This window comes from Malaya genurostris, chromosome 2, assembly GCF_030247185.1.
Source record: "Malaya genurostris strain Urasoe2022 chromosome 2, Malgen_1.1, whole genome shotgun sequence".
NCBI classification, from domain to species: domain Eukaryota; kingdom Metazoa; phylum Arthropoda; class Insecta; order Diptera; family Culicidae; genus Malaya; species Malaya genurostris.
In genome coordinates this window covers 243,705,289-243,728,092 of record NC_080571.1, presented here as the reverse complement: position 1 = coordinate 243,728,092, position 22,804 = coordinate 243,705,289, and the positions used below count along the sequence as shown (strand labels likewise).

The 22,804-nt window shown below is 34.8% G+C and overlaps 5 protein-coding genes across 7 annotated transcripts in view; 4 read left to right on the top strand and 1 right to left on the bottom strand.

Annotated features, from left to right (window-relative positions):
• Positions 1-22,804, bottom strand: part of LOC131428419 (partitioning defective 3 homolog) — a 235,101-nt gene that overhangs the window by 72,845 nt on the left and 139,452 nt on the right. The gene's annotated exons all lie outside the window — the stretch shown is intronic.
• Positions 7,259-7,996, top strand: LOC131428430 (uncharacterized). The gene is made up of 3 exons (XM_058592385.1): positions 7,259-7,370; positions 7,423-7,563; positions 7,661-7,996. The coding sequence occupies exons 1-3, from the start codon at positions 7,320-7,322 to the stop codon at positions 7,871-7,873; spliced, it is 405 nt and encodes a 134-aa protein (XP_058448368.1). The 5' UTR covers positions 7,259-7,319; the 3' UTR covers positions 7,874-7,996.
• LOC131428427 (uncharacterized) lies at positions 9,466-10,513 on the top strand. The gene is made up of 3 exons (XM_058592382.1): positions 9,466-9,618; positions 9,677-9,820; positions 10,003-10,513. Exons 1-3 carry the CDS (start codon positions 9,568-9,570, stop codon positions 10,213-10,215), a joined length of 408 nt encoding a protein of 135 aa, XP_058448365.1. The 5' UTR covers positions 9,466-9,567; the 3' UTR covers positions 10,216-10,513.
• LOC131428432 (uncharacterized) lies at positions 13,019-14,137 on the top strand. Of its 2 annotated transcripts, none has more exons than XM_058592387.1 (3): positions 13,019-13,077; positions 13,174-13,314; positions 13,577-14,137. In XM_058592387.1, the coding sequence occupies exons 1-3, from the start codon at positions 13,066-13,068 to the stop codon at positions 13,790-13,792; spliced, it is 369 nt and encodes a 122-aa protein (XP_058448370.1). In that variant the 5' UTR covers positions 13,019-13,065; the 3' UTR covers positions 13,793-14,137. The 2 variants fall into 2 exon arrangements, 1 of the variants encoding a protein (XP_058448370.1); XR_009229378.1 differs by having other exon boundaries at positions 13,030-13,120.
• LOC131428426 (uncharacterized) lies at positions 16,125-17,221 on the top strand. The gene is made up of 3 exons (XM_058592381.1): positions 16,125-16,242; positions 16,295-16,435; positions 16,603-17,221. Exons 1-3 carry the CDS (start codon positions 16,192-16,194, stop codon positions 16,816-16,818), a joined length of 408 nt encoding a protein of 135 aa, XP_058448364.1. The 5' UTR covers positions 16,125-16,191; the 3' UTR covers positions 16,819-17,221.

Below are 22,804 nucleotides of genomic sequence, written 5' to 3'. Positions count from 1 at the left end.
TGTCAACGCACTTCACTCGTAACAGTTTGCATATTTCCCATACGTTCCGCGGTAGAGTAACTCCTCCCCATGACTAGACCTTAGGGGAAAGTGTTATAAAGCGCCCCTGCTGGTCAAAACGCCCCCTTCCTTTTTTAAGTATTCAAGACTTTTCTAAACAAAAGTTTTATCTCTAATGTTATCTTTTCGTAAGATCTTTCTGGTTTGCAAATTTGGCAGTTGTGGTTTGCTGGAAAATATGCAAAAACTGAAAATATCATTAGATAACTTTTCGATGTAAAGTTTTGCTTCGACTAAACAAGCATTTTAATCGTGTAAAACGTCTTATGGTCGGTTGCAATTTAGTAATTAACTTTCAGCAGTACTAATGTCTCTATTTACAGTATAAATATCTAGAGAAACAAAGCGATTTCTTTGATATACGAATTTTCTTATAACAATCACTCTATGGACATTATGCCCCACCTTCGATTCAACAGTATGCTTCGAGTTAAAATATTGTTTTAAAGATTTATAACGGTTATTAAAACAAAAAGTAGCGTTGGGAGGATAAAAAATGTTGGTTTCCAATTGTAATTAATTGATTATGCAATTGATTTCTGATGCAAAGAATATCTTCTTTATCTGCTTTTCTTCTATACCGACATTTCAAGGGGTATATTGCATCATTGTTGTGGGGCATACCACTGATTTGTTGTGAGGCATATTATACGGTTACTGGGGCATTATGCCAACGGCAAGCGAAAAAACTGAGAATGTGGTCGTTTTGGTAAATGTGCTTGTATCAATCAATTCTCATCACTTCTCCCGAAATCATTGAAAACTATATTCCTCAGACGTATTGCAAAGAAATACATACATTCTCGTAGAAAATATATCAGTACATTTAGAAATATCTCAATGTTTTCTTAAGGGGGGTATATTATAACACTTTACCCTATGTGTCATTTGTTTGGGATTTTTTTTAGAATGTTGTATATGAGTGATTCGTTCAGTTAATATTTCATTTGTGTTTTGGTTAACTTTTTCAGATTATGATGATTATTGTTTCAGATAAACTCGGATTGACTGATAAAGGACACTTCAAAGATGATAGGGTATTAAAAGTTTTATATATCTGATAGAACTTAACCCGCATACGCATGGCTGCCAGATGGCTGACTAAACGCTGCCAGCTGGAAAAATATGGCTGGCAGACATTCTGGTGACCGACTGCCTCACCGCTGCCAGATATACAACTCAAACGATATAACCGTATCCACGCTGCAGGATTTTACAACATTGAAATCTTTGACATTTTCAGCGAAGGTGAGAAGATGAAAACGCTCGGCTAACTTAGATACAGGCGACTTTGTTTTGTCAAATTGGATTTGACAACCGTCACTGAATCAATTTTGGTAGCCGTCTGGTGGCCATGGCTGCCCAGGTAGCCAAGACGCTATGCGGGAACCACTGCTTTTTTTCGTAGAGCAAAACATGTTTAATCCGCCTACTACTGTGGACAAAAAGTAGAAATTTTTTTTTTTAATTACATTTCACGAGGAAACCTTATTCGCGAAATATTCCTTTCTAGGTTGGTATGACTGTCAATGACCCCCTGTGCCAAGTGTCACGTAAAAATATTTATTAGTGTTTAGTATACGTCTGTCTTTCTGAAGTTTTAAAAGTGCAATCGGCGATTTTTATAATGAGTGAAATTATTCAATTAAGAAATTCCATTTCATTTAGTGTGCGGAATCAAATTTCTACTGCCGAAACGTTCAAAATGTTGCCAAAGGTTTTCGGTGAGAAAATGTTTTTGATTGCTACAAGTTCGGAAGGATAGATATCTGAAAATGTTTCAGTTTCTTAAAATTTCATCTCTCAAGAATTGAGAGCACGGCAATCCCTCTCCAATGGTAGAGGTCAAACAATATGTTTAAGTATTACTGTAGGCGGGTTGAATTGATCTGATTATAATTTTTTTTTTAATTCAAAAATACTACCATCTTTCTAATATCATATTCGAATGATTATGCTGCCAAAAACGAGACGTACTAAAATAGAAACGTGACAAAATGTCATGAAAAAATACTGATATAAACGAACGTGAAAAATGATACATTTTATGGATTACTATCAAATTACGAACTGCGTTTTTAAGAATTTGTAATATTCTAGTCGGAAAAGCTGACGCAATTGAACCGGAAAACAGTTTACAAACAGTGCGGCTTCAGGGGAACACTACAACATTTACATAACTTCAGGAATCGCTCAAGGATTTCATGTAGACCCTATTCTGTTGATTTTATTTGTTGATGACCGAGTATTTTTTAAATTTGATCATCAAAATGACTTGCCGAAGAATATGTAAAAAAAATCTTAAAGTTTAAAAAATACACACTTAAAACCAATTATCGAGTTTGGTAAAGTAAAATGCCGAGACAGTAAATTTACTGACTGACAACTGTCATTTACGTTCTACATTATCGCTTGGCACTACGCAGTTATTTTCTGACGAAATATTTCGGTACTCAATAGAAAAAATGGAATTAGTCCTAAAGGAAGCCGTGAAAATCTACGATACTACAAATTATTGTTGACTAAGCTCCTTTCAGATCTTGCTTTTACTGTCGGGAATATATTATAGGATCCGTCGAAGAACTGCAAAGACATTCGACAATCGACGTTGAGTCCGAATTGCATATTTTACAATTTCATGTCCCTGAAATATAAGTAATGTAATGTATACTTTTTGTGTTTGTATGGAAATAAAATGAAATCTTGATCCCCAATTGAATGCTTACAATTAAAACAAAAACGTATTCTTTGTTTACTTTTAATTGCTGAAGGCTCAGTACAGAACAGGCAGTAAACTTTATGCTGACAATTTCGATAGCATCTGACGTTTATCTATTTCGAGGAATAATGGAATAAACCTGTATGGATTCGACGTTTTTTGCTTACTATCGAAGGAATCCGAATCCCAAGTACTAGTACCGGTGAACATGATATCGGCCCGATCGTAGCGCTTCAATTGGTCCATCATCGAACCTCAATATGCTTTACACTTTCATTATGTCTCGCTAGAGCAAAAGAGCGAAGAGATACCAAACAAGGCCTTTTCGAACCGACGCACAGTGGTTCAGGTCATATGGAAGGGAGGCCATAAACAGCTTTTTTTTGTTCACTTCCATATCATGAATAACACATGGATCAATAAGTCCCGAGACTAAAGCAGAGATGGCGCTCGTAGTAAACCAGTAACCACGTCTTTCTAGAGTACTAACCTTTGCTTGAAACGGGCCAAAATTTTAAGTCGATCCGACCAGAAACAGCTGAGTTATCGAGGTTGGAGTAAAGTCGTTTTGTAGTTTGTTTAAAAAATGGAAAAAACCGAGTTTCGTGTTTTGATAAAACATTGTTTTTAATGGGTAAAAACACCGTGCAAGCGAATCAATGGATTGAAAAATGTTATCCGGACTCTTGTCCATCAAAAGCAACGATTTGTCGGTGGTTCGCCGAGTTTAAACGTGATCGTACCGACACAAATGACGCGGAACGCTCGGGTAGACCTGTGGAAGCCGTTACACCGGAAAATGTGAGTGAAGTGACAAAAATTATAATGAAAGATCTTATAGTGAAAGATCTTATAGTGATTGCTGAGATGACACAGATATCATATGGAAGTGTATTTACTATCCTTCATGAAAAATTGAGCATGAAAAAGGTGTTTTCCAAGTGGGTGCCGCGATTGCTTTCGATGGAACAAAAACAGCAACGAGTCGATGATTCAGAAAGCAGTTTATCGCTATTTACTCGCAACAAAAAAGATTTCTTGCGTCGTTACGTGACCATGGACGAAACTTGGATACATCACTACACTCCAGAGTCCGAAGCGTCCGAAAACGCAGCAGTCAGCTGGCAAAGTCATGGCGTCAGTTTTTTGGGATAATGTGTTACATCCCCTTCAACCGCTAACTTACCCACAAAAATTTGTTCACTCCACACTCGCGTGAAATCAGTTCATCCGCCCCTAAATCATACACAATTCGATTTCTACAGTGATTGCTTAGTATTTCTACATGATGAAACTAAAAATACGAGACATCTACTCTCGTATCTAATTAAACAGTATGGAAAAAAATCATTGTTTATTAAATTCGAACTATTACCACATTGAATGTCTCAGATGGCAGAATCTATAGCTAATTAATAATAATACTCTAGTGGCTTATTGGTGCCACTTAGAAAATAAGTTTCCAATTTGTCTATCTCTAAGCAGTCCACAAAAAGTGTCGAAAACATCACTCTCCAGAACCATTCTTATTCCTAGTTAGAAAAGCTTAAAACTTCAAATGCTCAATGTGGAATATCACATATAATAGGTCTTAGAACTTCTTCATATACTTTTCCAAAGAAGCCGTGTTACTTAATCTATATGATTTTGAGTCACAGGAAGCTTGAATATTTGATTGCATTTTAGCGTCACAAAATTAAAATAATTTCATTAACTCCAATCACCGACGTTCTAAGTCATCATGTTTCATAGATACTTTCGAGCGATATAGGACCGCTGGGTGAATGAATTCTTAACTAACATATTCTTCATAATGTCCATAGTCCATAGCATTCGCAGAGAGTTCCCAATCCAGATCACCTAGGTTCGATATACCTAGTCTCTCTGTGGTGCGCTTTTTTACTGTTGCAAATAATATCGCCTAAAGGTCGATCCCGGGTCTTTTTCCCAATCTATTTTTAGCTTATGCTCGCGGCTTGTTCGTTTTCAGTAATGTCTTTTTAAAGCAAATCAATAACTGATTATGCATTCCAGTTTTAATTTCGTTATTTGATAATAACTTCAAATTTAGAACAAGTTTTGCTATCAACATGAGAAAATCTATATCTTATTTAGATTTCAATTTGCATTCGCTGTTAGCAAAAATAGTTTTCTGTTTGATATCATCGGAATATCTATTTGCTTTCGATTTTGATTTTTTGTCACTTAAAACAACAGCAATTGAGTAATCGATAAATGCGAACATCAAAACATCAAAATGAGTTTTCTATTTGATCTCACACTCTGCTCGGGAAGGCTATCCACAACATTGTATCATTGTTTTGGTACATTCGATGTCACATATTTTGTCGAAGGACTCTATGTCAAATGTTGCAGTCAAATAAGCGTCAGTTGCCAATTGCATTATATTTCTAATTGTAAATCATCGTATCGTGCGAGACAGCCATATTCCTGTGGTATCGAGCAGCGATATTTCAACAATATGTATGCCAATACTTTGAATACAAGTATAGGAACAGTTTTAAAACCTCCAAGTTCGGAGGTACAAAACGGCTGGAGATTACTTTTTATGGTTCGGGCTAGTAAAATAGATAGCTTCAAAATTTACATTTTGTATGTTATCTTTGGTTCAATTGAATGAATATGAATATCTTGATAAAATTAGGTTAATTAGTATATAGAGCAGACGAACGTAGATCCAAAAGACTGTCGGCAGCAATGCTTTCCTCTGGATGTTACAACTTAAAATTTGTTTCGTCCCAAAAGCATTCGTAGAAATTATATGCCTCATCATCGATGGTCTCTCCATCCACCATGGCACATTTATCGAGCAATTTCTTTAAAAATCGATCAATGTTTGACTTTCGATGTTACCGTCAGAGTCCATTACCGCAAGCTTGGTTAGCAAACAAGATAGAAATTGCTGTTGGAAGAATGGAATCATTTACTTAATCATTGATGTATGTCAATCCTAAATAAAAAAATGTTTCCGTTCGAAATAATAATGCGGGTAGATGAAAAAAAGCTTCATAATTTGATTTATTTCTTAATCAACGTTAACAAAAAAACACTCGCAGTTGTAACCTACCTTGGATTTCGCATCATCAGCAAAAAAGTATGCGGTGGTCGAGGCAAGATCTATAAAGTTCTTGTTCATCTTTACATCAATCTCCTCAGCGCATTTTCTGTATGCAGCAGTTACTTTTTTATTTTGGTTTTCTGTATATTCACCCTATAATGCGAAATTGTTACATCGTATTTAGTTCGACGCGTAAAACTATGGAAACCTACCAGACAAAATGCTGCTAATACCGTTAGTGCCAATGCAAACAAATACATTTCGTTAAAATTGATTGAAAGTTCTTTTTCTGACCGTAATACAGCGAAGAACTAAATCAGTCTAGAAGCTCGTATAATGTTTTATAGCAAGTTTAACAATCCTCTATGTGAGCTAACATTTCTACCCTATCGCAATTGCAATGATTAATTGTCAAAACCGTGCATAGTACGGAACAATCAGGTAAATTTACGTATCGAGAGATGCAAATAAAAGGAGTGTCGTAATTTACTTCAATTTACAATTAAAAGCATGTGAAAATAAATTATGTCATGTCAGCTTTGCAACTCCTTCAGCCGAATTCGACAGCGAAACAGATACAAGGTTTAATTTTACATGTTAGTAGATGTAATATTCTGTCATCATCAACAAAACATGGCCTGCTTGCACTTAAACCGTTCGTTTTTGCCAATTGCACTACACCAGTGCTACACTTTTTCTGCACCGATACCACTGCACTGGTGTAGCACTCATCAAAAGTTTGGTGTAGCTCTGTGCAATGGAATCGTTTATTGTAGTCAATGGTTACTGTTTATGTTTTCGTTATTTTTGTTCGTTTATTTAGGCCTCAGTGTAGCACTGCACCGGTGTAGTGCAAATTAAAAACGAAAACGCCATAAGATTGTTGATTGATGAGTGTCTATAACCAGAGTGACGACTTCTCATCAGTAATGTTGGGAACAATTCAAAACATTTAATCCAAAATGTTGGCTTTACATTGCAACTGACAGGTCGTTCGCTAGTTTGGAACTGGAAGCTGTCATTCCAAACGAACAGCTGTCGTCACTCTGGTTATAGACACTCTAATTAGGATATTAATACTGAGATACAGTTTGTTATTGATTTGATTTATGATTTATTTTATATCTTTTTTTTTTGTTCTAAATTTCGTCTTCTACCCAGCAAGGCATTAGCAGTTTGTGTTGTCAAAAAAAACTCTCAATGTAACATCATCAGAGTACAGTAAGAAAAGCTATAGGAAGGTTTTTTATCTTTATAACACCGGTAATAATATACAACCGATGCAGTTTTAAAAGACTAATGAACTAATGATTTTTCCATCAATCATTCATTGCAAACAAGAGAGAGTCCAGATTTTATGCAGAACCAGAGATCTCACGACTCACTATATAATAGCCTGCAAACACACAGTTCTTCACAATATAATATCCTCCTGAAAAGTGCCTCATAATTTAAAACGAAATGAATTACATTGCATGTGTGATACTGTTAGGACTAATCATCTTATCTCAGGTAAGAGTCAAAATTTATGCGTAACAGTAAATACTTCAATGTTATACTGTAGGAGTTTTCACCAGAACAACATAAGACAATAGATGATATCATTGGAAAATGCGCTGCTGAATCGGATATGCCAATAGACAGTGACCTCATATTACTATATAAATACAACGGAACCCTTTTTCCCGACGATGAAAACTCGAAGGTAAGTCGAAACTCTAAACGCTTTTCATGCCAATAGCATTCGAAAAATAATCCAGTGATTAAACTGAATTTAAAAGAAAAATCACTTTGTTTCACAGAAATTTGTCACTTGTGGTCTAGTTTTTATCGATGCGTTGAAAGATGATAAGATTCAGCGTCAACAATACATCGACTTCTTCAGCGAGAATAACGACGTTCAGGCCCTAACAGAGGCCACAGAGAAATGTGCCGATGTGGATGGAGATACCACCATAGAGATCGGATACAACTTCTTCAAATGTTTCTGGAATGAGAAAGGCTTTGAGTTTTGAAGGTGGATAAAATATCTTAAGCAATGAACATTTAAAAAAACTTATACGAGAAGGAAAATTTTATAGTTTTTATTCAAAATAATGAACATTACAAGCTGCATATTTTTTCAATCTTTCTTTGGATTCCACACCAAAAAACAATCCGCATTTTTCAATTCGAAAAAAGAATCGACCCTTTTTTGACTGTTTTTTGCGTCTCCCCTCGATGCAAATAGCTAGTAATCGGAAGAGGCTAGGTCTGGTGATTAGGCCGCATGTGATAGCACTTCCCATCTGAACTAGCTAAACTGGTCTATCTGGTACTTTAATCTGATCTTTTCAACCGAATGGCTCGGTTCAAAACGTTCCCTTATTTAAAATTATCAAATTCTATATGAATGAAACAACAAATCAACATTATCCACGATTGCCCGTTATTTAGACTTCAAAGCAAGTACGATGCGGTGTGAAATGTGGTCTGTTGTATACTAAATATTGTTGTCAGATGTCAGTGCCATAAGTATTTATGGTTTGTAAAGGGTGATTTTTTAAAAGGTACAGGATTTGATTTTCAAAAAAAAAGCAAAAGAAAATTGATGACATCTGTGATTGTAATCGATAAAACAATCAATGTAATTTAAGATGTTCATGCAAAAGTTGGCCGCGGCTCCGCTTTAGATGGCCCATGCGCAAGGTCCAATTTTGGCACACTCTCTCTAACATATCGAATAAATGATTCAACATTGGCTTACAGTGCTGGTTTTTCCTTGTAGACATGAGCCTTAACATGGCCACACAATAAATAGTCCAAAGGCGTTAACCCACACGATCTAGGTGGCCAATTAACGGACCCAGAACATGAGATAAACTGTTCACTGAAGTCGGCTCTCAATTTAATCATTGTTTCGCGTGCCGTGTGGGATGTGGCACCGTCTTGTTGAAACCACATGTCAGACATGTTAAATCCTTCCATTTCTAGCAAAAAGAAATCGTCAACCATCACACGGTAGCACGCGCCATTGCCAAAAATGATCTGCCCATCTGGCGAGGCCTTTGAAGAAGTACGGCCCGATGATTCCAACGGCCCATAATCCACACCAAACAGTGACTATTTTGGGATACATTGGTAGCTCTTGCAGTGTTTCTGGCTGATCTTCCTTCGAAATGTGGCAATTTTGCTTGTGGACGTGTCCATTCAGCCAGAAATGAGCTTTGTTGCTGAACACATTTTTTCGATAAAAAGTGGAAATCTTAATCTCTTAACCCAGCAAGCGTTGTCCGTTCGTAAGTCGTTTCATGATTAAATTATAGACCACAAGACACGATTCATGCGCGATCTGTCAAACACAATGTTGCCAAAAAGATACCAGCGAAAAAATTATCCTTTAAACCAATTGAAAGTATACTTTTTTGTTTTCTAAATCCCCCAACAACTTTTAACTTCTCAAAAATAATAAAAAATCGAGTTTAGATCATTTCGATAACTAGTGGTTTATCAACTAATCTCATCTGCAGCCAATAAGTTTACTCAGCTAATGGCTTTTGTTGGACGTTGACGGAACTAGTTTTAAAAGCCTAATCAATCGATGGATGGTCATAGCAATCAATCATACTAAATGTGAGGAAAACACTAAATATCGACCATTTAAATAGCCTACAAGCTTTGAAAACGACTCAGATAACAAGAGAAACACGCCCTGGCAATAGACATTAGAATGAACTCCATTGCAATTGTGATGACGTTGGCACTAGCAGTTTTGTCTCAGGTAGGCCCAAATGAATACGATAGAACTATTATTACAATAATACGATTGTTCATTACAGGCAGAGTTTTCGCCAGAACAGCAAATGATAATGGATGCATTCATTGGAAAATGTTCTGAAGAATCCGATAAGCAGTTAGACGGTGATATATTAGTACTATATAAATACAATGGAACCTATTTCCCGGACGATGAAAGCTCTAAGGTCGGTCGGCATTATCGAACTTATCGGCATAGTATACGAAAAATCATTCAATTCATGTATTACTTCCTAGAACATCCTTTTCACCAATCGACTGAATACCGACATAAAAATTTAAGAACTCAAGTGGTTCTGTGAATACAAATTTCAATGATTTAAAATAATATTGAATTCATTTTTCACAGAAATTTGTCGCTTGTACTCTAATGGAGATCGATGCGTTGGTTGATGGTGAAATTCAACAGGAAAACTATATCAACTTTCTTTCCGAGGGTCACGACTTCCCGTCCCTAGCAGGCATTACCGATATATGCGCCAGAGTAGACGGAGATACCAACGTCGATAAAGGGTACAACTTTTACAAGTGTGTCTGGGCTGCCAAGGACTTTGACCTGTAACAAATGAATGAAAGCAGATCTGTGATGAAAGAAAATACTTGGTATAAAAATGACGCGCTCATCAAAACACGTAAAAAATGTTCTTTTTGATTATTATATTAATATCATCTTGTTTCTCACAGTGTCTTGAAAAACATGTATAAGCATTCACGCAGAGAAATAGAACACATTAAGTTCTAATATATTAAGTCTTTAAATCAACTTCAAACATTTGTACGAATCAAATGAAACTCTCTTTGAATTAAACTTAGTGTGACAAAGCATATAAGATTTAAATATATTAAGATATGGAATTAAATTTGAAAATTTTATTGAATCAAATTCTTGTTACAGTATATTGAATGAATTTAAATCACATATGTCGTGGTTTAGATTCAAATTAAAAGTTATGTTCAACGTTTGAATACAAAAACAAACATGAAATAAAATTGGAATTAAATATTTTGACTTTTGAATTCAACTGAGGCAAATATACTGAGTTTTGGTTTCAAATTCATGGCTGTTGAATAAAATTTATCGTGCTTGAATCAAATGCTAAAGAATATTGATGCTAAAATATTGCCAATAAATCAAACATTGCCACTAGTTGACTTTGAGATACTTAACACTACTTTTTGATAAAATTAATCTTGTTTGTACCGGCCATTTCGATACATCATTCAAATGGAAAAATGGACGCGTTCGAGGAAATCGTTCGAATTGTGTGATACCATAGTGAGTGCTCGCGTTAGGTAAGGTATACTAAATGTAATGAGAAGTTTCCGGGACTGACAAAGAAAAACTTTGATGCTCTTTGCAAAGATTTGTCAATGCCTTCAAAATAGGCTTCCGTTTCTGCAATGCCCTCAGCATTCGACGAAAATTTGTTTCCCTGGAGAAACCTTTTTATGTTGGAAAATAGATAATATTCGTTGAGGGTCAGATCTGGTAAATACGGGGGATGGTGAGCCAATCCGTACTGCAAATCATTCAATTTCACCGTTGCTGTTTTATAGAAACACTAAATGCGTCTTTTTTCATAGCTTGATGAAAACTATAACTTGTCTGACACGATCAGCTATTATTCTAATATTTTTGAACTCAAAGTGCAATGTCTTTAAAGTTTGATACATTTATACACCACATTTACAGAACGAGTTTTCCTTAGCCTCAAAAAACGATTCAGTCCTTAGCGATTATCTCATCATTCGATATAAATCTTTTTCCAAACAAGCTTCGTTTTTAAATCTGAGATCAGAAACCAGTGGCTGGGGGTTAAATCTCACTAATATGCTGAATGCGGTAACAATTCGTGCTTTATTTCGTAGTATTTACCATTGTAACCATTGTAATCATTGTAACATAACTAACTTGAATTTACCATTGTAACGAAAGACAGTTTTTGATCAGCTATAAGAAAACGCGGCAATCACTTTGCAAACAATTTTTTCATGTGAAAATGCTCGTGAAATATTGTAAATATACTTCTTTCCAATATATTTACAATGTCAGCTATCTTCTGCAACCTCACTTTTCGAATTTCGAAATGATTTCCGGTACATCAGCCACATTTGAAGGGTCAAAACGTGGTGCAACATCGGTGTTTGCACGATCACGTTTAAATTTAGCATACGAGTCAATAATGAACGATTAGATTCAAGGATGGCTTTTATCGTATCAAAGAACGCTCACTGGCAACTCTTCACACGATTGAATCAGTGCCATCAAAGAGAGACGGATATCATCGCAACAACAAAAACCCGGCATGGCTCATTTAACATAGAATAGACACCAGTGCGAGAGCGAATTTCTCTCGATGACATTTCCGAGAATCAAAAGTTAGCACGCTGCTGTGGGGATCCTCTTTGAAGCAACAAACGGTTGCTTATTCTCGTTTCGCGATCCGATTATATACAGGCAGTTGATAATTGCGATAGAATCATTTTACTATTGCCGCTTATTCTAACTATGTGCATATAAACTTTGTATAAGTTGTGTCTATGAAAATGTCTGTGAATGCTCCACACATAGGTTTTGAAATATTACAACCTAGTATGAGAATCATCAAGTTGAATTATCGATTCGGTTTTCTGCGATAATTGTCAACTTGCGATTCTCTCTTGGGAAATTCCACACAGCAACGATCATTATCAGACTGTAAATTTTTTTAAGGGCGTGAAATACTAAGAGTATGAAGTGGAGCGAAGAAATGTAGCAAAATTCTCTCATGGTTCATGCATTGAGAGACTCGAGTTCTTGAAGCATCTTCTACCGGATTGAAAATGTTGTATACAATATAGATAGCAATATAGCAGCTTCTGTCAAATTTTTGGCAATCACCAACACTGATTAGCTTTAAGCCGAGCCTAGATAATGCTTATCAAGCCAAATCTAAGCTTGCACAGAATTCTCTACTGAGCACTAGAGGGATTCTGTCTTTCAGATCGGAACCTTATTGAACGATGTGTTACTCAGAATGATGCACTTTTCTCCTATTTCATGCATTTTTCGTTCCATTTAAGACTACAGTTATAACGGGTGTTTCTTTAGGAGGTTTGTTTTTTCAATAGGAATTACTCTATTGTCTGAAAGTTGTTTTGATAGTGTAAAATGACGCCTTATGAAAGACGAGATGAGTAGGGTATGACGCATCAACACACGGCGATCGCGAGACAGTAGAAGAGTCAATAGACATCGTTCATAAAACACTGACAAAACAACTATAAAAGATTTAATGGATCGATGATTTCATTAATCAATCATTACGTTGAAACCCGGAAATGACTATAAAATAGAGAGAATGTTTCTAAAACTACTCCACTCGTAGTAGTTCCACATTCTGACAGTTTACGTTAGATCAATTTATACGAAATGAATATCTTGGCAAGTTTGATACTTTTAGGACTATCAGCTTTGTCACGGGAAAGTTTCAAAGTGCCACATATATAAATAAATATTTGTTACACTTTTATATTACAGGCTGAGTATACTGAAAAACAACTAGAGATATTGTCTGATATTGCTAAAAAATGTGCTTTGGAATTGGCTATGGAATTGAATAGTGATGTAATAGATACGTTTAATTACAGTGGAAATCTTACTGATGATGAGGATTCGAAGGTGAATGAGAAATTCAACAATTTATCAGTTAGTTTTATCAGTTTACGATTATCCATCTCGTAGTTCTATGCATATTCAGAAATAACTAATCGTTTGATAGAAAACAAATAATTGCGATAAAAATACAATCCAAAAATCAATCGTTTCATACTAAAAACTTCAACAGTTCAGAACTGTATTTTTTACAAGGATAATTTTTTTAATTATTACCATTTAATTCTGTTATAAGTATTTTTTATTTTTTTATTTTTTGGTTTTGCAGAGATATGTGGCATGTGCCCTAACAACGATGGGTGCCATAGACACTGAGGGTAAGAATCAGGGTCGAAAGTTTATCGACGATTTTTCAGAAGGCCACGACATTGAGGTTTTGACAAAGATCGTTCAAAAATGCTCCATGGTTGACGGAGACACCATCGAAGATAGAGGATACAACTTCTACAAGTGCTTCTGGACTGAAAATTTATTTGGAAAATAATGAAGAGACGAAATTAAATATTCGAGATTTGAAACAAAGATGCCGGGAGTGTTTTCGAGAAAAAATAAAACCGGAGTAAAATTAAAAGAACAGAAATATTTTTTTTGTTTTTTGTTTTAGTGATTATCAATTACAATTTGAAAAAAAACGCATCATCAATTTATCATGCAAAATTTGTATTTGAAATAAGATAGTAAAAACAAGATTTTGTTCTAATTCCATTGTGGCCTTTCAGCCTTTCTCATACAGAAAGACTACACAATCACTGTGAAAACCGACCATTGAACCGAGACCCGGAGGGCCAAATATACTATTCGACTCAGCTCGACGAACTGAGTAAATGTCTGTGTGTGTGTGTATGTATGTATGCATGTGTGTATGTGACGAATAATGTCACTCGATTTTCTCAGAGATGACTGAACCGATTTTCACAAACTTAGACTCAAATGAAAGGATCTGATTGATCACTATTGAGTTTTATCCCGATCCGACTTCCGGTTCCGAAATTACTGGGTGATATGCACCAAAGAATGAAAAAAAATGTCACTCACTTTTCTCAGAGATGCCGTGGCCGATTTTCACAAACTTAGATTAAAATGAAAGATCTTATGGTGCCATAAATCGATATTGAATTTTATTCCGTCCCGACTTCCGGTTCAGGGATTACAAGGCAATATGTGCAAATCTATGAGAAAATGCGCATTCAATTTTCTCGGAAATATCCCCGAACAATTGATCCAGATCCGACTTCCGGTTCCAGTATTTCAGTTTTTCTTTCATAAGCGATGGCGAAACGAGGTATACATTTTTATCAAATTTACGGGTAAATTCATCTAGTTTGCAGACCTTGTTAATTAGTGGATATATAAATTTGCTTTGGGACTACTAGTGTCCGGCTTCCGCTTCCGAACGCACCGGTAATAGTGAAGAAAAGCTCCAAATACGCAACTCACTTCGATTTCTCAGCAGCGGTTAATCCGATTTTCACAAATCAAGGTTCGATTAAAGCTCTCAGTGTCAGTAATGATACTATGCAATTTCATCCAGATTCGACTCTCGGTTCCGAAATTATAGGGCAATGAGTATTAAAACTTTCAAGCTGTCATAGAAAATGAAGCAAAATCGATACACATCGGTACGTGCTGGTACGGAAACGCACTTGCCTAGCACACAGCGTGCTTTGTTCAATCCTGTATAGCGTGCAGGGTTGCCACATTTAAATCTATATAAACTTGATATAACTGTTTACACATTGAAAAGGTGATGGTAGTTTATACCAAAGAAAGTTTTTGATTTTATTTATGTTTGAAAAAAAAAATCTTGACAGAATCTTCTAGTAATGTTTTTGAAAACATAAGTAATATGAGAAAGTCATCAGTACTCCACTAGGTGGGTTAAAAAAGGTTTTTAATATTGAAGAAGTTACAGCTGATACAATTTATAGGCACTTGCTAATCTGTCTTGAAATAAAATAATTTTTCTAGTAGTATCCTAAAATGTTATTGTATAGCTCATTGATAATTGCCCATAATCTTCTTTCTACGAAAAGTAATCATTCATAATTAAGTACCCACTTGGCTCTTCGTTCGTGTAAAACAAATGCTTTGCTACACTGAATGCGTAGCAACGTTCCATCCAAATCGAAGTATGTGAAATCTGATGACAGAAAGATTCCGTAATAATGCGTTTTTTAAACCATATGACGTAGTATGAGTATTCCATATTTTTTACATCCATTTAAAACGAAGTTGTTTATGATCGTTCAAGAAACGATATTGACGCAAATCGCAATACAAAATATTTGTATATTTGTCTCGACGAATGAAATAAAGTTATGTTCAATTGCACGAGACAGTCAATTGAACTATAAGAAATTTAAACACTTTCTGCGAAGATCTTGGCAGTTGCTTACGGAATAGACTTTCCGGAGCAAAGTAAAACAAATGTTGTTATTGGCTAATTTATTCCGAAGGAAAATAATTTCCTTGTTCGATCAAATGCGATCGATGAAAGCTTTATGGATATCTATTCATGGAATATACTACCGGTTATAACTACGCGAAATGAGATAAAAATATTTTGACTGTTCCAGTCAGAGAAGAGTAAAGTAAATAAGTACATTTCAGATGAAACTACTAAAGTCAAATGACTTGAGCGAAAAAAGCAAAAAATTAAATGCCTAAAACATCAATTGTAGAATGCTGACAACGCAAATTTAAAAATTTAATGGACCGACATCATTTCTTCAAATCAATCATTAGATACATATATCACGATTGGATTTAAGACAGCGTTGAGAATATGCCAACAAACTATAAAATAGCCAGTTCACCTTAGGAAAAAGTCAGTTACTAGCGATAACGCGTTGTTGTAGTACATTTTTGATCAATATAAAGAAAATGACTTTGATTAAAAGTTTAATAGTCTTAGGTATAGTAGCTCTGTGCCAGGTACGTTGATCCAGAATGAAATATAATACGGTTTAATAACATAACATTATAGGCTGATTATACAGCAAAACAAGAGAAAACGATAGATGATATTGCAGAGCAGTGTGGTATGGATATGGATCTCAACTTGAACGATGATTTTGTGGAAATGTTCAAATCTACCGGAAACGTACCAGATGAGGACGACACGCAAGTAAATCGCAACTGCTAGAGTTTCTGGTATCAAAATAATTCGAACGTCTACTCAGTAGTTGTACAGTTATCTAATATGACCTGTAATCAACGAGTAGTTCATAGTATCTGATTATTTTGGTTCTGTCAATTTCTACAATTCAAAATTGGATTTAATTTCTCTTACAGGCATTTATAACTTGCTTTCTCAACAAGATCGGAGCGATGGATGATGACGGAAATATCGTAAGTGATAAGTTTATTGACTTTGAGTCCGATGGTCATGACCTTGAGGCCGTCAAAGAGGTCGTTGAGAAATGTGCCAATGTCGAGGGAGATAGCATCAATGAAAAGGGGTACAACTTCTACAGGTGTTTCTGGGATGAAAAGAAATATGATATCTGAGAAGTGGATGAGAAGAAGTATTTTGTAAAATGAAAACAAATGAAATATTTTGATTACAAATTTCAATGATTCAGACTAATTGGGGAGGTGAGGTGTGGGTAAAAATATTGAGAAATAAATCGGTGAAGAGATCAAATCGAAGCAGTATAAATAAAGTAGATGTTCTTCTGGACCCCAACGTTTCTGTTTAATTTTGTAATTGTTTTTATTTTTGGTGGTTGTTTTAAGTCAATACTACGATTTTAGACGAAAAATTCCGACATTTTGTAACCGTAAAACCTCCCCAAATAGGGTGGCGTGGGGTGTTGGGGGGGTCAGGGTTTAGGGTTTAGGGTTTAAGTGATGAAAAAATACATAATTTTTGCGATAAAATAAACTCAAACGTTTTGCATCATTTGAACAAGATTTTGTAATTTTTTCGTGTAAAAATATTGAGAAAAAAATCGGCGAAGAGGTAAAATCGAAACAGTATTGATAAAGAAAATGATTTTCTGGACCCCAACGTTACTTTTTAATTTTTTTTTATTTTTTCATTGAATTTTTGGTGGTTGTTTAAAGTGAAAACTACGATTTTTCACGAAAAAAAATCCGCCAATTTGTTGCTGTAAAACCTCCCCAAAGAAACAAAAGACAAAAAAGAAACCGTTGGGGTCTGGTATTTTATATATAGAAAGTATGTACAAAATTTGAAAAAAATGGTCCAGTAGTTTATGAATGACGAAGGACACGGACTTTCAAAACCTGCTTTCGAGAGAAACGCGTTTAGAGTTTTTTGTCTATAAAATCGAAGGAAAAAATATATTGCTCTAGGGATACACTGCCCATACTCGCATATCAGTCCCATATGGATTTTGGCCATTTTTGAGTTACACCGGCGGATAACGTCTATTTTTACCCTACTTTCAGAAATTGCAAAAAAAATCTGGGGTTAGTTCAGTAAAGTGTGAAAAAAATATCAAGTCGGGTTTGTCCCATATGGAAAGTACTCGCATATCAGTCCCACGCATTAAAAAGCATATTTTAGTACCTAAAAAACGTACATGTTGTATGATTTTTTTTTTCAGGCTGCTGGGCCAGTATTTAGCACTGGCAGAGCATACTTAAATTCCGCTAATGTAATGCCATTTTTGTTTTAAGCACTACACATGTGTAGTGGAGCATCGACTATACTCGCTCCAACTTGGGTGTAATCAAGGTATCATTTCTGTCCTACACCGGTGTAGTAAAAAAAAGTCTTGGCATTACATTCCTTTTGTGGAATTTGGCCTTTCTGTTTCAACAGACTTCGCAGCCGATTCTTAGTGTACAGAATCATTGCATGGCTAGTACTATGGATCCGGTGCAGTGCCACCGTTGAAAAAAAAAACGCTATAAGATAAACTGTCTTTGAATTGATCTTTGGATACAGGAAATGTTTGTTTGCTAAAAAAGAGTGTATCATAGTATGGAGTTTTCATAAAGTAGGTAACTAAAACAAAAACAAGCCATGTCAATCGAAACTCCATGTTTTTACAGATTTAAGTACGCTTAACAGGTAAGTTTACCCATAAATCTTTTTGCTCTTCTTTGATTAACGGTAGAATTATTCCAAGGAGCGTATTCTTACGTCCATCCAGACTATTTGGATGTGTTTGGCTCTCTAAGATGTTTGAAATGTCAAATTGTTTATCACTCACAATTTACGAGGATCGTTTAATTTATGATGATAACTGTTTCTCGTTTTCATAGGTGTCCGATTTACTCTTTCGCGAATAAAAGCCACTTGACCATTTTGGTCCATATTCCAGAACGCTTGATGAATATTGAATTGATCGTTCTTCGATATCCCATTAGTATAACTTTTCCGACAGTTACAATGCATAAAATTGGGGGGATGTAAAATGCGGCGCTTCTTTGCAGAAACCAACTTACGATATTCCTTTTTGGATATTTTGCGTTTCGATCGCAGTTCCTCGCAAAAATAGCTTCCATCAGAATCAAACGTTTCAGCTCTTTTGCCATCACTTTGACCAAAACCTACAAAATCACCGGTTGAGCTGTCTTCTGTGGAAGTATTTCCACCATACAATTTAATTGCATCAAGAGCTGACATGATATAATAAACTTAAATAAACCGAATGATTAAAACATTCACGCGAATGGAAAATTAAACTTGAAATTTTGCCACGTGCGAAAGAAGCATAGCATGCTAAAATGGGACTGGAATGCGAGTATCTTTTCGTTCGTCAACAAAAATACTCGCAAATGGGTCCCATCTTGTTGCGTAACAGATTTTACATAAACGAGTAACAATATTTCATTCCAGATGAAAAGTTTATAATGTAATCCATGTATGTGATTCAAAAGTATAACGGATTAATCAACACAGTGGCGGAAAAATGCGAATTATTTCCGAAATATGTATTCATCTTTTTCTCAACTTGTCGATTTTCAATATGGGACTGATATGCAAGTATGGGCAGTACATTAGGCTCTAACATTCTCAAAACATATAATTTTTTTTTTGTATTTTGTCATAATGAAACAAGAATGTTTTGTCAAGTTTTTAAATCAATCGAAGCAGAAATCTTGGGCCTGTGCGCCAAACTCTTACTTCTTCACAGTATGGGATAATCAAACATGAAGGCCCATAACTTGCTGAGTTTTGCTCCGATCGACAGTTAAACGATCGATTCTAAACTTTCTTCTTCGCAACGATTGCAAAACTACTACCGTCAGTGTAATGAAAATACTCAATAGGTCAAAACTTACAGCCGTTTGAAAGTGATACAATTTGAATCCATACACCCTTTATTAAATATCGTATGCGAATCATAATCATACGAAATTTTTAGAAATATTGCGCGAAATTTCTATAACAAGTGATAGATGAGATGTATATCTCAGTCATAAACATTATAATAGCTATATTGTTCATATTAATTTTGCCTGAGTGTAGAGATGTGTAGTAGATATTTATTCTTTCATTTGACCACGATTATACATCAATTCTCTTGATCAGCTTCACTGAAAAAAAACGCTTAGTAAGTGATCCAACCGGATCCACTCTCCTCTACGCTAGAAATCGGCTGTAGAGTCTGTCGAAATAGAATGGTCGAATTTTACAAAAAAAAGTATTAAAAAAACCTTTTCTTTTCTATTATCCTGGGCTGACATTATGCATCTCGAATCGAGTTGCTCGAAACGATTATTTTTGAAGTCGATTCGACTGAACTGAGGCATTACGTATCGCTTTCGACCTCGTGATCGAGATCCTAACAATGTGGTACTAGATTTCGACTGACACTGCTCGAACTGTCATAACCAGAGATGCCATTTATACAGATTTATCTGTTCTATACAGATTTTTACATGCGCAAACAGATTTAATACAGAGTACAGATTTCTTACAGATTTCTTAAATTTAATACAGATTTATACAGATTTCACCAAAAGTATTAAGGAAAAAATTAAACTATCTATTAGTATTTGAGCTACCTATTAGTATTTGATTGCAATGACGAGATAAACGTTTAGGAATCAACGTACAAATCACTTTTTAAAAAATTTATATTTTTTGTGCAGATATTTAATGAAGAACACTGAAATCCATTTATATTAAATTTTGTAACTAAATTGAACTTAAAAGTTAGACAAGGCATCATGAAACACTATTGCCAGACTGATAGTTGTATTACCTGACTTGACGTTCCATACTGGGTTTTGGAAATCCATCTCAACTTATGAAGTGAACATTTTCAAATTAGACAAGTATATGGCACCATAATTCAATTGTTGTTGATAGGAAAAAACTACAAATTTTCGTCGATGAATATAATATAAGATATGAAATTTAATCTACCACTCTATAACCATAATCTATTGGAATAACACCTTTTAATATAATTGTATTGTAGAAATGTCATTTTATTAGCGAATACAGATAAATACAGATATTTTATACGAATCAATACAGATTTTCTATGAAAATATCTGGCATCTCTGGTCATAACATACATAGGTTAAAAAACCCATATACATTGCAATCATGAAAAAATTAAACTGAATTATTGTTTGAGTATTTTCGATTACATTTATTCAGTTCAAGTACTGTAAAAAAGCAAACTGTTTGTAATACTGCGGTTTTAAGTTGCCGCACGAAATTAACATGAACACATTTCTGAAATTTAAATCAAGAAGCAGATTCATTTCCACTCCATTTGAAAACGTAAAGAATTTTTTCAAGCGTGTTCTTGTACACAATTTATCGATGAACTTTTAAAATTATAATAAAAAAAATTCTGTAGTTTTCATGTATTGTTTCAAGTCTAATACAATTTACGTCATCCATATGTGTAGTTTTAATCAAAGGCTTGTAGGTTTTGCAACTTTCTTTGTAGTATTTTATCATATTTATTAGGAGATATTGCTTTAGCTAACATACCAGGAGCAACCCATTCTTTGTAGTGTTCATAATCTATTTAGGTACTAGAGTCAAATACACGCTAATAGCACGAGAATGTGATGCTTTTTGCATATTCTAAATACTTTCAAGGTGTTTGGACAAATTTTTCAATTTACTTGAGTTAGATATATGGGTAAAAACATTATTTGCTCATTGTTATCGATCGAATAAGCTTTTTCCTACAATCCGTTTGAGCGACGTTTTCTGTCCACAGGATTCAGAAATTTTATTACAAACTACAGTTACTGGGCATAGGTTAGTTTCGACTTACTTTTGTTATTTTAAGTAAACACCACGCAGTTTTTAATTAATATGCTTTTTAAACGGTTCGACTTGTACATAATATGCCAAACACACAAAATATATATAACGATGTACAAAACAATGCATTAAAATTAAGATTATCAATACTAATATGTTTATGAAAATCTAAGATGTTATCGATAACTATCTAAATAAAAAAGAAACGTATTCGAAAACTCAAAGTCGATAGTAATAAGGCTTTCGACCATTTCTTATCGAGTTCAGTCGTTTACGAGCTCGATTGTTTTGGTTCCATAATGCCAAAACTTCTCGATAATCTAATACTTCTTCGAGTGAAGTCGAACGAAGCTCGATGATCGACTTCGAATCGAGAACCATAATACGAAACGTGGTCGATTCGATAAAATTTCAGTCGAATCGAGATACATAATGCCACCCCTGGTCTGCTTCAAATCCTTGGAAACAGAATCAATTTCAAACCTTTTGGGACAATAATTATCTGAGTCAGTGGCTACTCGAAGTAATATCCAAAATTTAAACGAAGGCATATTGCATCAGCATAAATATTACTTGGAATGTGCAGAGTGTAATCTTTCTGTTTAGGTACCCAAGACATTGATCATGTTATATGAAAATACACCGAATATCGTGAAGACAGTTCTCATCTATTGTGCTCTATAGAAAAGTCTATTTTTTCTAGATGTGTACCGGGCGAAAAATCAGCATGCGTAATCATGGATCCTACGTGAAATTTGATTATGCACGGAACCCCTCGCGATCGTGAAACAACCAAAATATTAGTTGTTTTTCTGAATTTGATTGGTTAAAATTTGGTACAACTAATCGATTTTTTGCTTTTTCTTAAGTGTCATTTTTGTTTTTCGATCAACAGAAACGTTGAAATAACAAAATTTTTGGTTGAAAAAAAGATGCTGTCTCAATTAGTCAAGACACACACCTTTCAATTTCAATAAACATTTTAGTTACAACAATCGACCTTGTTTTTGATTTAACAGTTATGTGAGTTGAAAAACAAATCGGTTTCAGTTGAATGAAATATTTCTTATTGATATCCGTTTTGATTTTTTAAATGTAAATTCGGTATGTTAAGATATTACCTTCCATCTATCGTTATGATAAAACCTTTCTCAGCCCTTGCTTTATATCAAATTAATTATTCATTGAAACCATCTTTATTTTTGTTTTTAATATACAGTCTTTTAGTAGTGCTGGTGTCTATATTACTTAGGAAAAAACAAAAAGTCGAACCGAATGCAC

What these genes read in the sequence shown, in the direction of transcription:
- LOC131428426 (XM_058592381.1), top strand. Translation starts at nt 16,192, where the DNA reads ATGACTTTGATTAAAAGTTTAATAGTCTTAGGTATAGTAGCTCTGTGC. An exon ending in GTATAGTAGCTCTGTGCCAG is followed by an intron (nt 16,243 to 16,294) that starts GTACGTTGATCC and finishes ATAACATTATAG; the next exon opens with GCTGATTATACAGCAAAACA. An exon ending in CAGATGAGGACGACACGCAA is followed by an intron (nt 16,436 to 16,602) that starts GTAAATCGCAAC and finishes TTTCTCTTACAG; the next exon opens with GCATTTATAACTTGCTTTCT.
- LOC131428430 (XM_058592385.1), top strand. Translation starts at nt 7,320, where the DNA reads ATGAATTACATTGCATGTGTGATACTGTTAGGACTAATCATCTTATCT. An exon ending in GACTAATCATCTTATCTCAG is followed by an intron (nt 7,371 to 7,422) that starts GTAAGAGTCAAA and finishes GTTATACTGTAG; the next exon opens with GAGTTTTCACCAGAACAACA. An exon ending in CCGACGATGAAAACTCGAAG is followed by an intron (nt 7,564 to 7,660) that starts GTAAGTCGAAAC and finishes TTTGTTTCACAG; the next exon opens with AAATTTGTCACTTGTGGTCT.
- LOC131428427 (XM_058592382.1), top strand. Translation starts at nt 9,568, where the DNA reads ATGAACTCCATTGCAATTGTGATGACGTTGGCACTAGCAGTTTTGTCT. An exon ending in CACTAGCAGTTTTGTCTCAG is followed by an intron (nt 9,619 to 9,676) that starts GTAGGCCCAAAT and finishes TGTTCATTACAG; the next exon opens with GCAGAGTTTTCGCCAGAACA. An exon ending in CGGACGATGAAAGCTCTAAG is followed by an intron (nt 9,821 to 10,002) that starts GTCGGTCGGCAT and finishes CATTTTTCACAG; the next exon opens with AAATTTGTCGCTTGTACTCT.
- LOC131428432 (XM_058592387.1), top strand. An exon ending in CTGATGATGAGGATTCGAAG is followed by an intron (nt 13,315 to 13,576) that starts GTGAATGAGAAA and finishes TTGGTTTTGCAG; the next exon opens with AGATATGTGGCATGTGCCCT.